Source organism: Planococcus citri, chromosome 2, assembly GCF_950023065.1.
Source record: "Planococcus citri chromosome 2, ihPlaCitr1.1, whole genome shotgun sequence".
In the NCBI taxonomy this organism is placed as follows: domain Eukaryota; kingdom Metazoa; phylum Arthropoda; class Insecta; order Hemiptera; family Pseudococcidae; genus Planococcus; species Planococcus citri.
The window spans coordinates 32,615,228-32,629,845 of record NC_088678.1 but is presented as its reverse complement, the minus strand read 5'-3'; the positions used below and the strand labels follow the sequence as shown (position 1 = coordinate 32,629,845).

The following is a 14,618-nucleotide window of genomic DNA, read 5'->3' as shown; positions in this document are numbered from 1 at the left end:
TTGTCGAGCTTGTATATCTCAGCTCACTGATCTCTAACCACGATTATACAGCTTTATTCGCAAAAAAAAGAGTAATGGCTGAATATTTAAACGATGACATACTTACTACGAGTATAAAATGACTTCAGTGTACGGTGTACACATTACTTTTAATAGGTAACCTATACTTTTAAGAAAATTCCTCATTCTTCTCGTGATTTATGGCCCACTGAACGAACATACCTATCGGTACTCGTATTTATGAATGAAACTACAAATACATACGTACAATAACGAGATGAAAAATTCTCGTCCGTGAAATCATCCCGAAATAATGTTATTTTTAAATAATTAATGAAGCGAATTCGGCGCCAAAACACACTCACAAACGTTACCGTTGACATTACACGGTCATAAAAAATTTAATGACATGCCGAAAATACTATTTACTATATATCCATCCTCCGTGCGATTAATTAGTCAATGATGAGACAAATTCGACGAATTTTATTTTCATATCATACCAGTAAGAATTTTCCTAAGAAATTCTCTCTTAGTATATACCCGTACCCTTGAAAACAGCGGATATGATTAAAGTATCGTGACGGTAATTTGCATAACGTCTGACTTAATTAAAAATACTCCCGAGTTTTTACATCCGATTTAAAGTTTCTGAGTAAACATTTCCGAACGATCTTCTCATAACACCATCAAAATTTCAATTTTTCTTTGTTAAGAATTGAAAATTGTGTGTGTGATAACAGCTGCATGGTTTTTTGTTGATATTATTAAATAAAAGCAACATGTTGACCCTTTTTTTCATTTTATACTTTTTTTATTATTATTATTGATAATTAAAAAATCAGTACAATAAGAACAAAAAACAAAACCATAAATTGTATTTAATTTATGGTGATATTTACCATTTTTAAAACAAACAGTAGGAAGGTACTAAGAAATACAACGAAAAACGAAATATTAATAACTAGAAAATCAGTACAAAAAGTAAAAGAACAAAAAAAAATCATAAATTGTATTTATAATGATATTTATCACTTAATTGGTAATAAGAAATGAAATTTTTGAAATAAACAGTAGGAAGGTACTTAGAAATACAACGAATAAACGAAATATTATTAATTAGAAAATCAGTTTTACATCCTGGGCGGAAACTAAAAAACTTACAACGGAGTATGGTCGGAGCAAAAGTTTTTGTTGTTTTTTCGATTTTTTTTCAAATTAACTTTTCCCATTTTTAATTATATTTTTGTTTTTAGGTCTTAATTTTACCGTTAGTAGATGTTTCATTGTTTTTCTCGAAGTTACTTTTCCATTTTTAATTCAATTTTTTTCTTTTTCAGGTTTTCCTTTGAGCCAAAAATACGGTATGTTGGGCGCCGCTGCAGACTTTAATTATTTTATAATCCTGCATTTGCTCACCACTGACGAGTTTGGGTTCGTGGTTGTCTTTTTTACTGCCTTTACCCAATTGGTAAGTCGTACCCATGCCCCAACCATAGGCTTCTCCTGGAATCGAATAATCGTTAGAAAATTGTTGAGAATACACATTAGACTGGTTGAGAGGTATTCTCACATACCTTCTCTTGTAAGTGCGAATGAAACGCAACTTCCGCAAGATATCGAAGTAATTTCTTCATTTTTTAGACCTGGTATAACAGTGGGTTCTTGTACGTCGTCACAATATTCTCCTAAGCCCAATCTACCGTATTCCTTCTTTCCCAGGACATACGTTGTACCTTTAAAAATATCAAGAGTGTAAAAAGGGGAAAACGAATCGGTCTCTACATGAAGACAACTTTTACCTGTATTATCTAAAGAGAGCGTATGATGATCACCACCGCATATAGATACCCATTTTTTATTCGTTGAAAACGGTTTACTGACCACAGGCCATGGATAGATTTTTTCTTCTTCTAATCCTGAAAAACACGCGAGTTTATTAAACACGTAGAATAATTAAGAAATAAGAAATGACGACTACCAAAAACCTACCCGACTGATAGTAATTATTTAATCCGAAGGAATAAATATGGCTTGTAGAGTGCTCTCTGGCAAAAGAATTATAACTACCCACCCAAATTTCATCGAATTTTTTCTTCCGAAGTGCGTGTATTATCCGTGGATTTAAAAAGTTTCCTGGAAAACACTCGGAATGAATTATTTTATAAACCATATCCGATTAGTTGAGAACCACTTACCTAATCCACATCTAGAACCACGATCGGCAAATCTAACTGATATTCTGCCAAGTTGGCCTTGCTCAGCGCATCCTAGACTGTATAATAATCCTTCTGTCGAAAGTATAAGCAAATGATTCGCACCGGATGCGATTTTGGCAGCGTTATTCATTATCAACGTTGGCATCTTTGGTTTTCCTTCCGGTGTCAAACCCATTTCACCGTGAGAATCCTTTCAAAAAATTACAAAAACGTTGTAAAACAATGATAAACGTGGGGAAAATACGAAATAAACCACTTTACTCGGAATGATCCCCAAGCGTAAACTTTGCCAGTTTCGGTAAGTGCAGCTGAATGTGAATCTCCGGCTGTAATCTGGACCACTTTCTCGTCGAGATTCACTTCACCAGGAATTGCTTCGGTTTCAGAGGTAGTTTCGCGACCAAGAGCGAGTTCATCGTTACAGCCCCAACTATGAACCTGATGTGAAAATGAGCTATAATTAGGCTGAATAATTTTAGAAAATACACTCGTAACGTAACGTACTTTGCCATTTTTATCAATACATAACGTGTGCATTGCACCGGCACATATATCAACGATATCGGTTAGATTTTCGACCAACGTTGGTATTTTACATAGCTGCCGTTCTGTTATTCCTAATTGACCTTCATTGTTGGAACCACCAGTGAAAACACTTCCAGAACCGAGCGTTTGTTGGTAAATTGGTTTCAACGTTAACCCTGTGATGAATTCAATTTCAATAAGTACACAAATGGTTTACAAAAATGAGTTATGTTAAGCGATGACGTACCAGATAATGAATTCTTTTTCTTTTTTGTTGAAATTGAATCCTGATGAATTGTACTTTTTCGTTTAGTAGTTGATCTTCTGGAATACATGGTTTGTGTGTAAAATTCCGTTGGAGATGGGTTGATTAATCTGACGTGACTGTCGATAAGTTTTGGCAGAAGATGTTACAAATGGAGACGTTCGTTGGACACGTAATTAACTAGAATTATAACAATTGATGGGTTCATAGATTATTCGATGTATAACCGACGATTTTATTAAGGCACTATAGCTTCACTTCACTCAGGTGAAATGATATAGATGGGTTATCTATGAATGATGAAATCGTCAGCCATCTTTTCGGCCATCTTTGGTGCAAAATAACAATGAAACGTCACAGTGACGTCACTTGCCAAACAGCTGTACTGTGCTATGATTATGGCTGACGTCATCATTTTGCACCAAAGAAGGCCGAAAAGAGTTGTTGAATTAGGCGCAGAATTTTTGCTAACGATGCGAACCGATCGTTTGTAGGCTAATTACGCCTGATGAATTTTTGATAAGTTTTTCTCGACTTGAAATTGTTTTTATGTAGTTGTAGTACATAGTGAATTGGGTGGAAGGTGGAAAAGTACTTGTTACGAGGTAATTTTCATTCGATCACGTTTCTTATTCTTATTCTGAGTTTCAAACAGGTTTGAAATGTCTTTTGGAATTGATTTGATTGAGGTACTTACTTATCGAATATTCCACTCCACTGATATAATATGCTTCTTGCCAAAATTATTTACGCTGCTGATCATGTTTTTTTTTTTATTACTATCTATCGATGAAAGAAGAGAGGGGAAAGAGATTATGATTTTAATTTAAATATGTATGACGTTTTTTAAATAAAAATTGTAAATTTATAATAAAAAAGTAGAAATATTTCTAAAAGAATTTTCTACGTACCTAAATTTTATAATTACATGCTTACTTATTAGGTATTTTTTAAAATCAAAATTTGCATAGGAATTGAAATTGTAGGTAAGTAAGCACAAGGTATATTAGAGTGGACCAGAAAAAAAAATGCCACAAAATTTTGACCAAATTCGGCGGAGACCTTAATTTTTAGTTGAAAACTACTTTAAGAAGTTTTTAGCTCCAGAGATATCCCTGAAAGCAAGATATAAGCCCTCAAAGATATGGAATTTTTGAAAAAATTCTGGGTTTTTACTCTATATAGCCTTTATCCAAACTGTTTTAGAAAAATGAAAAGATCTTCTACGTGCGTCCAATGCGAAAAATTTGAAATTTGATCATATGTGATCTGTCACGAGAAAACCAGGTTAGTGTCCAAAAAATCGATTTGTTTTTTTTTGTGGATATTGGTAGTACTCAGAGTGCAGAATCCGCCTGTGGTGGTTAAAACGTTCGCGAACGATTCTTTTGACCCTAAATTCAAGGTTAAAAAAATAGAGTAACTACAAAACAAGTTTGAAAAATTTTTTTTTTGTGATTTTCTTGAAAAGTATGTTCTGGGGAGTCAACATGCAAATTTTTGGGGCAATCGGCCCACATTTGGAGGATTAGTGCCATTTTATTGAAATTTGAATGAGGCTTAAGCTGGAAAAATCAACTCTTTTCACCTTGAACAAAATTTTTGTAAAAATTGAAAAACTCAATAAATAACTTTATTTTATATTAATTATTCATTTTTAATAGTTTTCGCGACATTTTTGGCTCAAAATTTTAAAAAAACGAAAAAATCGATTTGGGGAAATTTCGATTATCGGCCTTTGGCAACCCTGATTTTGAAAAAAATTGTAAGGTTATGTTGGCACCCCTTGTGGCCAAAAGTGGTCCAAGTTTCACGGACCTGCGAATCATAGATCGCCGAACACATACATTCAAAACTTCAAATGCCCATCCTGTAAAATTTACGTTTTGGACACTAACCTGGTTTTCTCGTGACAGATCACATATTTCCATACATACAAAATTATCGCTTTGCGTTTTTTAAAAATGTCTGAAAAAATTATCATTTTTAAAAAAATTTTTGAACTCCTTCTATGTGCTGGAAACGTCCATTCCAATTTATTATCCAAACTCAATTTCCAAATTCAAATTACAAAATTCAATTCCCAAATTCAATTTTCAAATATTTGTCCCATTCCGGTCCAATCTAGTCCCATCTGGATCCCATCTGGATCCCATCTGAGTCCTATATGGGTCACATCTGAGTCCAATCTGAGTCGCATATGGGTCCCAACTTACCCGCCCCCAGGTCTCATCTGGGTCGTCATATGCGTCCCATCTGAGTCCCAAATGGGTCCCATATGGGTCCCACCTAGGTCCTGTCTAGGTCTCGACTTTCATTTCTGAACTCAATTTATTAATTATTCTATTTTCAAATTTATCGTCCAAACTCGATTTCAAAATTCAAATTAAAAAATTTAATTCCCAAACACAATTTTTTCAAATATTTAACCCATCCAGATCCCATCTAGGTCCTGTCTATGTCATAATTTCCATTTTCAAATAAGATTTTTATTTCTGAACTCAATTTATCAAATTTTGAAGTTTCAGAAAATTTTCAAAACACGAATTCACCCAAAAATAAGAGATGTTCAAATTTTTCAACCGCTCCGTAGAATCCTAAATGTGGTCTTGGATTCATAAGGAAATAGCCTAGGTTGAAGCAAAATCTCAATACTATTGCGGATGTGAGTCATTTTTCCCTAAACAGGTTAGGTAAGATACAGAGCTAAAAAAAAGAACGCGATTTTCAAAAATTATTTCTCTTCATGAATCCATATCTCCCCTCCAGCACCATCTTCGGATCTGAAGTTCTTTCTGAGTAACTGTACCTACTTTCAAAATGAAGGTCTCCGCTGAATTTGGTCAAAATTCTCCAACATTATTTTTCACGATCCACCCTAATGTAGATATTTTGCTTTTGCTCATTCTTTCAACAAAGACGTCACAATTGCTGTAGAATTCCTAATTTAATGAAATTTTAAATAACTTTTCGATTTTTAATGAATTTTTTTGCCAAGCTGAGAATATTTCACATTTCAAAGTGGAATATGGATATAGTACCTATTTGTACAATCTTTGAACAATCATGGTTCGAAATTTCCATAACTTCAAAAACGTAAAATTGTGTAGCTTGCTAATTTAGCAGCGGATGAAGTCACGTTTAGGTTATTTTGCCAGCTTTTGCTTGGTTATCCTACATCAAATACATACTACGAATTACGATTCTTCCAAGACTTTCACCCAAAATACAGGCCAAATATGTGGAATTTCCCAAAATCAATAAAGCGATAGCTATCATCACGATTAAGATAAAATAAAAAAATATTCTCGAGTATGGTACTTCAGATCTGTTTTAACTATCCTCGTCTGAATTGAAAAATATTGAGACATGAGTATAAATACATACTTACATACTACAATATTTCACCTATGGTTCAACGTAATAGATTAGGCTTAAGCTTATTATAAATTATTCTTACACAATTATTTTTGATTGGGAATGCGTTTCAATTGAATGACCAACGACGCGACAGCGACAGGACATACCTAATTAAATAAAGTGTTTTAAAGAATGTTCTCGAATTCATTTTCCAAGTTCATTCACCGAATGATTCTCGTGTTCTGTGTAAAATGCATTTAATAAAATGAAGCCATTAGTAAGTGTGCCTGAAATGAAGAAGCCAGCCTGGCATTAGTCCTACAATTATTAAATTACATATGTATGTACCTAGTTACTCTTACGCAGGTACCTATTACTTACATTTGTGCAAGTAGTGAACAAAATTTTCCACTATTGAATGCAGTGAATTATTTTCAGCTCGGTTCCCTACTTTTCCAACGAAAAGCATTGAATACATATAACTTTAAAAAATTCAAATTAAAATGTACGTATCCTGGTAAGTGGTATGGTTTTTGAAACAGCTACATTCGCAATTCTTTCTTGAGCAATAAATTTTAACCTGACTAATGACTTCTACCACAAACCACAAATACCTTATTCTTATTTCTATAAGATAATTTTCAGTCGCAATTATATGCAGTAACGATACCTACTCTATAAATGTGCAATAAACAGCAGATGAGAAATTCGATGGAAACATTTCTATTCATTTGTGCACACAAATTTAAAGTGAACAAGTTGAGTAATTCAATTTTATTGAAGGGTATTTTTTCGATATTTATAAAAAGAAAAAGGGAGAGGTCGATTACGATGAACATATTCGTATAAGTAAGTATATGGATGTCAACGTGATCCGTGAACTCTATAAGTACCTAGATAAGCAATATGTTAATAAAATCAACGATATTTACACTCGACAGAAAATTATTAAATAAAAGTAATTGATTGCATTTTCCAAAAGGAAAACTCATGTCTGCAAAGATTCTGATAAGTTTGGTGTGCTGTAACTTCCAACTTATACCTTTTAATCAATATTCATATGCATAAGATTAATAAAATGAAGATTTCATAGAAATTTGATTTAATAATTTTTTTCAATAAATCATTAATAAAAGAATTTTCTCAGAAATAGTGAACATTGGAAAAATACATGTATAACTCATCACATTTTCCAAAGCTGATAAGATGAAATATTATTTTCAAAACTTTGAGTGGTTTGTTAGAAAAAAAAACAAAATCAACCGAAATAGGCGCCTATGCCTACTTAGTTGATAAAACAATTCACAATCTTTTATCGGAAATTTTTCAACATCAAACAATTTACTCTTACAAACTGAATTCTTATTAAAGAATTAAAAGCTCAAAATAATGGTCTTTTAATTAATCCCAAGGCTCGATTTATTCATGTAAACTTGGCATTTAACCAGTAAAGAAAAGTGTACTTGATCGTATAGGTACTGTTTGTTAAGTGATTTGAGACAATCGAAACTCGAGTGTTTTTCAACAATCACATTATCATCCTTGGAAAACTTCAACAAAGAACATACTTACAGCTGAACAAAACGACAACCTTATGTAAAAACAAAAAAATATATATTTGAAAATATTGCCTGCGAAATAATAACCATACGACGGTTAAGTAAATTGTGCATGGTAATTAGTGTATCCTGTTATGGAAAATAACGAATAAGCATAACAGATCGAAGTTGGTATATCAATTACCACGCTTTATTTCAACAACCTATCCTTTCTGAATGGTGTTGTAAAATGGAATGAGAAAATTAAATTCGCTCGTTTCAAGTAGGTAGATACTTATTATTCATCTGTCCAGAAATTCTCGTAATTTCAAAAGTATTAGCAGAAAAAAAATGCAGGCTGTCTAATCAAAAAATTGAGGATTTTAACCACAAAATAATCTTCAAAGTGGCTAAAAAGAAAAAATCGTATTTTGGAACACTTTGGCCCCTTAAAAATAGGCAACTTTATTAACATAACTGTAGCAATCCGTCACTCGTTTCTTTACAGGAAATTTTGCGACTGTTTTTTTTTTTTAAATTACAAAAACCAATTAAGAGAAGACTCTCATGATTTTCATTCTTCCAGTTTTCCTCAAAAAGATAATTCCAAAAATTATTTGTGAATAAGTTGATAAGTTTTAAAGACTGCGCTGGCACAATAATTATTAAAAATATTTATTATTCAATAAAACTTGAACAATTTTTCAGAGCTGCGCAGTAAGTTCAAAACTTTTCAGACGTTGAAGAAAATTTCTTCTGAAAACTTTCCGTTGTTTTTTATTTTTCGAAAGTAAGTTTACAAAGTAATTTGAACAAAGTCAATACCTTATAACTAAATTTTTGACCCTTAAGGTCTTGAATTGAATTAAAAAATTCAATAAAACAGAATTTAATGAGGAGACAGCAATTTTTATTTTAGCTGTAACTCGTCGGCCTGCTCGTTGGCCTATGGCTGGTAACTTCGAATCGAAAACACTAAATTTACCTTCACCTACATTCGGTTAGAATTTAGAATTTCAGAAATACTGATGCAGACTTTTTAAAAATGAAGCATTTTCTAGGCTTCTAGAGTTGGTTTAATCCTGTCATTTTATTTATTCAGTGAAGATACTGAAGATGTTTGCTAAATGCTAGTTTTAGTAAAAATAGAATTGGAATGACTTTGAAATTAATTATTGGAATCAATCAATCATGGAATGACAAAAGGGTGGAAGAAAAAGGATGAACAACTTAATGATATTTGATGAGTCGATAAGAAACAAAGAAATTAAATTGGTGAAAAATAAAATATTCCAAAAAGAAATTTAAATTTAAAATAGGTATTTTAACATGGGTAATTCATTTACGTGATGCGGTCGTTACGAGTAGTTGAGTATATCATTTTAAACGCCGAAGTTTAGGAGTAAAAACGAAAAGTAAGATTACAAAGCTAATGTTTTAAGATGTTGAACAAGCAAAATTTTGTTAATATTCGAAAAAATATAGTCTGTTTATTTCAACAAATCGAATTCATTTATTAATTTCGCCATAGGTACCACAAAACAAAAAACTCGTAGTAGTTTTAAAAAATACTAACAAATAATTAATCTGAGTTCAAATCTTCAACTTTGAACTGCGAAATAGCTTTGATCAAATCGTCGCTGCAGACGGATACATCATTTTCTAAATTCGTATCATCTGGAAGAGAAACAACATCGCATCATTAGAATTTCAACAAATAAATAAAAATCAATGCAAGGTACTTCATAAGACGAAAAAATACAAAATTAATAATTCATTACTGATCACTAAATTAAAAAATAATAGCAATTGTGTCTTCATACACAGATGAAGAATGCTATTCCAAAACTCGCTTTGTCCATTTTCACAACTTTTCAGGAGAGAGGAAAAACAGTTTCCCTTCAAACGGGTAAATTGGCTTTTTAGGCGAGTTTAGCACTTTATTTGGGTGGATTTATGATGTAGGAGTGTAGGTATACACTTCATCCACTAAATACTGCTGAAAAAATTTTCAATAAAAATGGACAAAGCGCGTTTTGGAACATTATTTTTTTTTAAATTTTTTAGTGAATTGGCTATTAAGGTGAGTTTAACACCTCATTTTGGTAGGTTGATGATGTAGGAATGTGAGTTAATACTTCATCTACCAGATACCGCTGAAAAACGCACTTTGATAAAAATGGACAAAGCGAGTTTTAGAATATCACTCTTCAGATGATACCTGAGACTCAAACGTTTATCGATTAGATAATTTAATCATTCAGGCGCAATAATGAAGTGTATTAAATCAGGAAATGATTTCTACGATGACATTGTGGCGTGACTTTATGCACGCAGGTCATGTACAATATAACACGATCATTTTGACATGAAATAAATTTGGATTAATTCGATAGTTTTTGATTTAATTGCTTTCACACACGTACTACATAGTTAGGGTTGTAACTAAATACCCAAATGAACCTTACTCCGAATCAAAATTTAAATTTTTGAATTAGAGAATTCATTTTCTCATAGATATGATAGAACACGACTGGTTTAATTTATTTCGTGATTAATAAAATAAGAAATAATTACCACTGGTTTGCGAATATTTTATGCGACGACGAGCTGCACTCAACCAGGCATTTGAGCAAATACCGTATAAATCAGCTCCAGTTAATTCACTCGAATCTGACAATAATAGAATTATTTCTTCCAATTTGACTTCGGAGGTGAATTTAAATCTGTGGTTGACAAATAAAATAACCTGGATTATTCTCAACGAAAAATCATAACGATACCTAGCGAGATTTTATAAAAATAAAAAACACGACGATGCTGATGATTTCAGTTTCACTCACTTTCTTGTCAAAGCTTTCAAAACAGCTAATTTACTTTCCGTATCTTTGCATTTCCCAACAAATAACATTTTATCCAATCTGCAAAAAAAATATTTTAAATACGATAAAAAATATTTTTAATGCTCCCAAAATGAAGCAAAGTTTTCAAATTTCTTTTGTAACATGACTCAAGTAATATATTTTTTAATGGTAAATTAAAATATTCAAATCACCTTCCAGGTCGAAGTAAAGCCGAATCAATGAGATCTGGTCTGTTAGTAGCAGCTAGTATGAAAATATTCTGGCTTTTTTGAATTCCATCCATTTCAGCCAATAATTGAGATACCACCCTGAAAATTAGAAACAACTTTTTTATTGATCACCTACTATCTGCTTCAACATTATTCTATAAAAAATGAGAAAAGACGATAAAATTACCTGTCCATGACACTTCCAGAACCACCACTCTGGCCTCTTCTTGGAGCCAAAGAATCTAATTCATCAAAGAATACCACGCAAGGAGCTGATTCGCGAGCTCTTGAAAACACTTTTAAAAAAAAACATTCATACAATAAACGTAATTGAATTATCTAAAGCATTTGACTTTTCTACCTTCTCGAATATTTTTTTCACTTTGTCCAACGTACATGTTCAACAACTCTGGTCCTTTTACCGATAGAAAGTTGTAATTGCATTCAGTAGCAACAGCTTTGGCTAGTAAAGTTTTGCCAGTTCCGGGAGGACCATACAGTAATAATCCTATGAGAAATTTCTCAATTAAATGAAAAGTGATTTGAGATTTACCAGTATTTTAACTTTACCACGAATATATAATTTACAATTACCAGAACGGCGTAAACCATTGCGCAGAATAGGTTTCAAAAGTGATGACAATATTTCTTCTTTTAAATGAGACAAACCGCCGATATCATCCCAGGAAACATTCGGAACATCAGGAGCACCAATAGCATCAGCGTAAGTTTCATTCATTTCATCTAATAATTTGACATTTTTTTTTACTAAATTAAAAAAATTTAACAAGATATAAGATAAATATTGCACTCACTCAGTGCTTCGAAGAAATGATCTGAACGAAGAATATCCCTTTTATGATCGATGAATTCCTGATTGGAACAAATGAAATTTCGATATGCAATACTACGAATAGAATTTTTTTTTGGTATGAAATCTGGCAAAATTACTAGGTAAATAACAGTTTAATCATGAATTGAATTTCGCTTATCTACCTTATTGCTCTGGAAATCAATTGAATTAAATCAGAGAACACGAAATTCGATGAAGCAGAAACCACTTTATCCAAATTTTCAGTTTCAATATTCTCTTTTTTTAAAATCCAATTCAGCAGTGAAAGTCTTTGAGTATGACTTAATTTTTCTATTTTTACGGTTTGTAAGAATACACGTTGTAAGGATGGAACTAGTTTAGATTCTTGAGAACTTGTACAAAATATTATGACGGGGTAGCTCGACTGAAATGACTTAATATTTTTAATAAAACAGTCAATAGTGCGGTCGTCTTTATTGCTCGATTCATCTTCGCAAAGTGCCTGCAACAATTTCATATCTCTTATAAGCAAACATGAAGTGAACATCTAATTTACTTAAATACATAATACAACTCACCTCTACATTTCGAAAATGTAGAATGCACGGCGACAAACTAGCGATTTTGGTGAAAATATTATTCATCATAGATTCGGTTTGAGCTGGATTACTATTCTGAATTGATATGCAATTTTCTGACCAGTAATGAATTCCTTGTTTTTTAGCCAAGACTTTCAGCAGTGTGGATTTACCTGATCCGCTTTTTCCACTGAATAAAAATACAGGAAATAGTTTCACATCTGTAAACAGTGAAAAAAATTATACTCGAGAATCAAGATGTGTTATGGTTAAATTGCGTTTTGGATAAAATTGAACAAACCTTCTTTTTTCATTAGCAAAAAAGGTAAAGTCAAATCTTCTAATTCATTATATATCGAATTCATTCCATCAGGAATCAAGGAACATATTTCATCTTTGAAGTTGGACAATTCGAAATCATGAGGAATTGTTTTATCACACATCGGGACGAAACATTGAGTGGTATTTACTTGGTGAAGCGTAGTACATTTAACACTGACATAATAACCGTAGTTGACTCCAGGTTCGTAAGTGGGATACGGACATCCTTTCAAATCCTCAACTTTGAAGTATAAGAAATCATCCACGTTTCTAGCATCATTATAAGCTGCGTCTGGAAGTATTTGACAGACATTTACGCAAATCAGGTCGCCGATATGAAGATATCTTGATTTCATAAAATAATTTTTCAAACAATCGTCAACTATTGAATAATCAACTTTATGATACGAATCGATCATGGCAATTTTCATTTCAGTAGCGAATTTAGGCTCGAATTGGAATGCGCTGCGAATCAACAAATCGCAATTCAAAGCTGGCTTCACTTCAGATGGAGAACAAACATTTAAATTGAATAAATTGGTATTGGTAAGTATGAGACAATGGTTACATGTAATATCGCAATCTGCAACAACTTGCCGGTAAAAGAAATTTTCGACTTCTGTTTTGGTGGATACTAAAATCCATTCAGTACTTTTGGTTTCAATTAGTTCAGAGGAAAGACGACTGCATAGAAGAGTAACATTTTCATCCAATATTATATCAGTGTTTTTAATGTTACAGATGATACGCTGAAATTGTGATTCTTGCAAGCTTATAGTTTCCATTTTTTCCATTGAATAATTAAAATCTTATTGTGAAATAGGTTGATGAACATAGCACCAGATCACTCAGAAATCATGTACGATGGAAAATGATGAAATAGCACCAATCTTCTACTTTCGCTCTTGGACTTTGTAGCAAAAATGATACTAAAAAAACTATTAAAAAACATTTGATTCGGTTTTGAATTTTTGATTTTTATGAATTTTGATAAGATTTTTTTTTTGATAAGAATTGATAAAGATTGAAGTAAAAAGATGAACATTATAGCCAAGCGTTAGCGTGAAGTGAAGATTAGTTTAGTTTTAAAACACGTTCACAGATAGCAGTAAAATTCATCATTCAATCATTCATCAAATTTTAATATTTTATTATATTTTGAATTTTATTTTTTGATCATTTTTTGTCATTTTGATGATTGATGATTGATGAATGATGAATCAAAAATAAAATTCAAATTGAATGGGGTCTTCGTGTACGAACGAATAAAAAATTGCCTAGCCCTACTTACTTACTGAGTACTGAGCAATTTTTCTCCAATTCTTTTTTTTTTTTTGGTAAGAAGATCCTTGGTTGACAGCCTGACAAGTGACAGGTTGACCAAGAAAATCTCATTTTATTGTGTCACGTCAAGTAGACAAGTACTAGAAAAATTTGAAAATATAAAAATAGTAAATGAGCAAGTACCATACATATGTACTCTAGAAAAACCTTACCTATGCTATGTGATATTCGAAATTCAAATATTAGGTTTTTATTTTTAATTTTTAAGGTTAACTCTTAAGTCTCAATATTGTCGATGTATTCGAAGCAGCAGGTTACTTTATTTTTCAAATGTGACGAAGACATTAGATATCTATCTGAAAATTATACAAAAACTTTGATCACATTGTAACTAACCTATCTCCTATCTATCTAGATCGAGAGATCGACTAATTATTGTTCATAATTCAAATGATAGGTAAAACAAACTTTCATATTATTAGGTTTAATTAATAATTAGGTAAGTTAGATTATTTTGATCGTTGAATAATATTAATTTATTTTTATTATTCTACTTACTTATTTGTGTCTTGCTCTTGTGTCAGTTATTTTTTGATGAGCCTATTGTAATCTATGTAATTAAAAAATGATGTGTTCAAATG

The 14,618-nt window shown here is 31.9% G+C and overlaps 2 protein-coding genes across 2 annotated transcripts; both read right to left on the bottom strand.

Annotated features, from left to right (window-relative positions):
• Window positions 1-785: 785 nt before the first annotated feature.
• On the bottom strand, window positions 786-3,329 carry LOC135835443 (regulator of chromosome condensation-like). Its single transcript, XM_065349701.1, has 8 exons — window positions 2,992-3,329; window positions 2,724-2,920; window positions 2,481-2,657; window positions 2,199-2,409; window positions 1,993-2,136; window positions 1,803-1,919; window positions 1,578-1,736; window positions 786-1,506 (listed from the first exon to the last, which is right to left on the bottom strand). Exons 1-8 carry the CDS (start codon window positions 3,077-3,079, stop codon window positions 1,337-1,339), a joined length of 1,263 nt encoding a protein of 420 aa, XP_065205773.1. The 5' UTR covers window positions 3,080-3,329; the 3' UTR covers window positions 786-1,336.
• Window positions 3,330-9,195: 5,866 nt separating this feature from the next.
• Window positions 9,196-13,682, bottom strand: LOC135835442 (peroxisomal ATPase PEX6-like). The gene is made up of 11 exons (XM_065349700.1): window positions 12,674-13,682; window positions 12,373-12,593; window positions 11,977-12,296; window positions 11,796-11,887; window positions 11,575-11,724; window positions 11,342-11,488; window positions 11,168-11,276; window positions 10,963-11,079; window positions 10,751-10,828; window positions 10,485-10,633; window positions 9,196-9,584 (listed from the first exon to the last, which is right to left on the bottom strand). The coding sequence occupies exons 1-11, from the start codon at window positions 13,485-13,487 to the stop codon at window positions 9,490-9,492; spliced, it is 2,292 nt and encodes a 763-aa protein (XP_065205772.1). The 5' UTR covers window positions 13,488-13,682; the 3' UTR covers window positions 9,196-9,489.
• Window positions 13,683-14,618: the final 936 nt, after the last annotated feature.

Excerpts from the sequence above, each read along its gene's own strand:
- LOC135835443 (XM_065349701.1), bottom strand. The coding sequence starts at position 3,079 with ATGTATTCCAGAAGATCAACTACTAAACGAAAAAGTACAATTCATCAG. Across the intron at positions 2,658-2,723 it reads GTATTGATAAAAATGGCAAA|GTTCATAGTTGGGGCTGTAA; the intron begins GTACGTTACGTT and ends TTTTCACATCAG. Across the intron at positions 1,920-1,992 it reads AAATAATTACTATCAGTCGG|GATTAGAAGAAGAAAAAATC; the intron begins GTAGGTTTTTGG and ends CGTGTTTTTCAG.
- LOC135835442 (XM_065349700.1), bottom strand. The coding sequence starts at position 13,487 with ATGGAAAAAATGGAAACTATAAGCTTGCAAGAATCACAATTTCAGCGT. Across the intron at positions 11,489-11,574 it reads CAATGGTTTACGCCGTTCTG|GATTATTACTGTATGGTCCT; the intron begins GTAATTGTAAAT and ends AATTTCTCATAG. Across the intron at positions 11,080-11,167 it reads TCTGGAAGTGTCATGGACAG|GGTGGTATCTCAATTATTGG; the intron begins GTAATTTTATCG and ends TCTAATTTTCAG.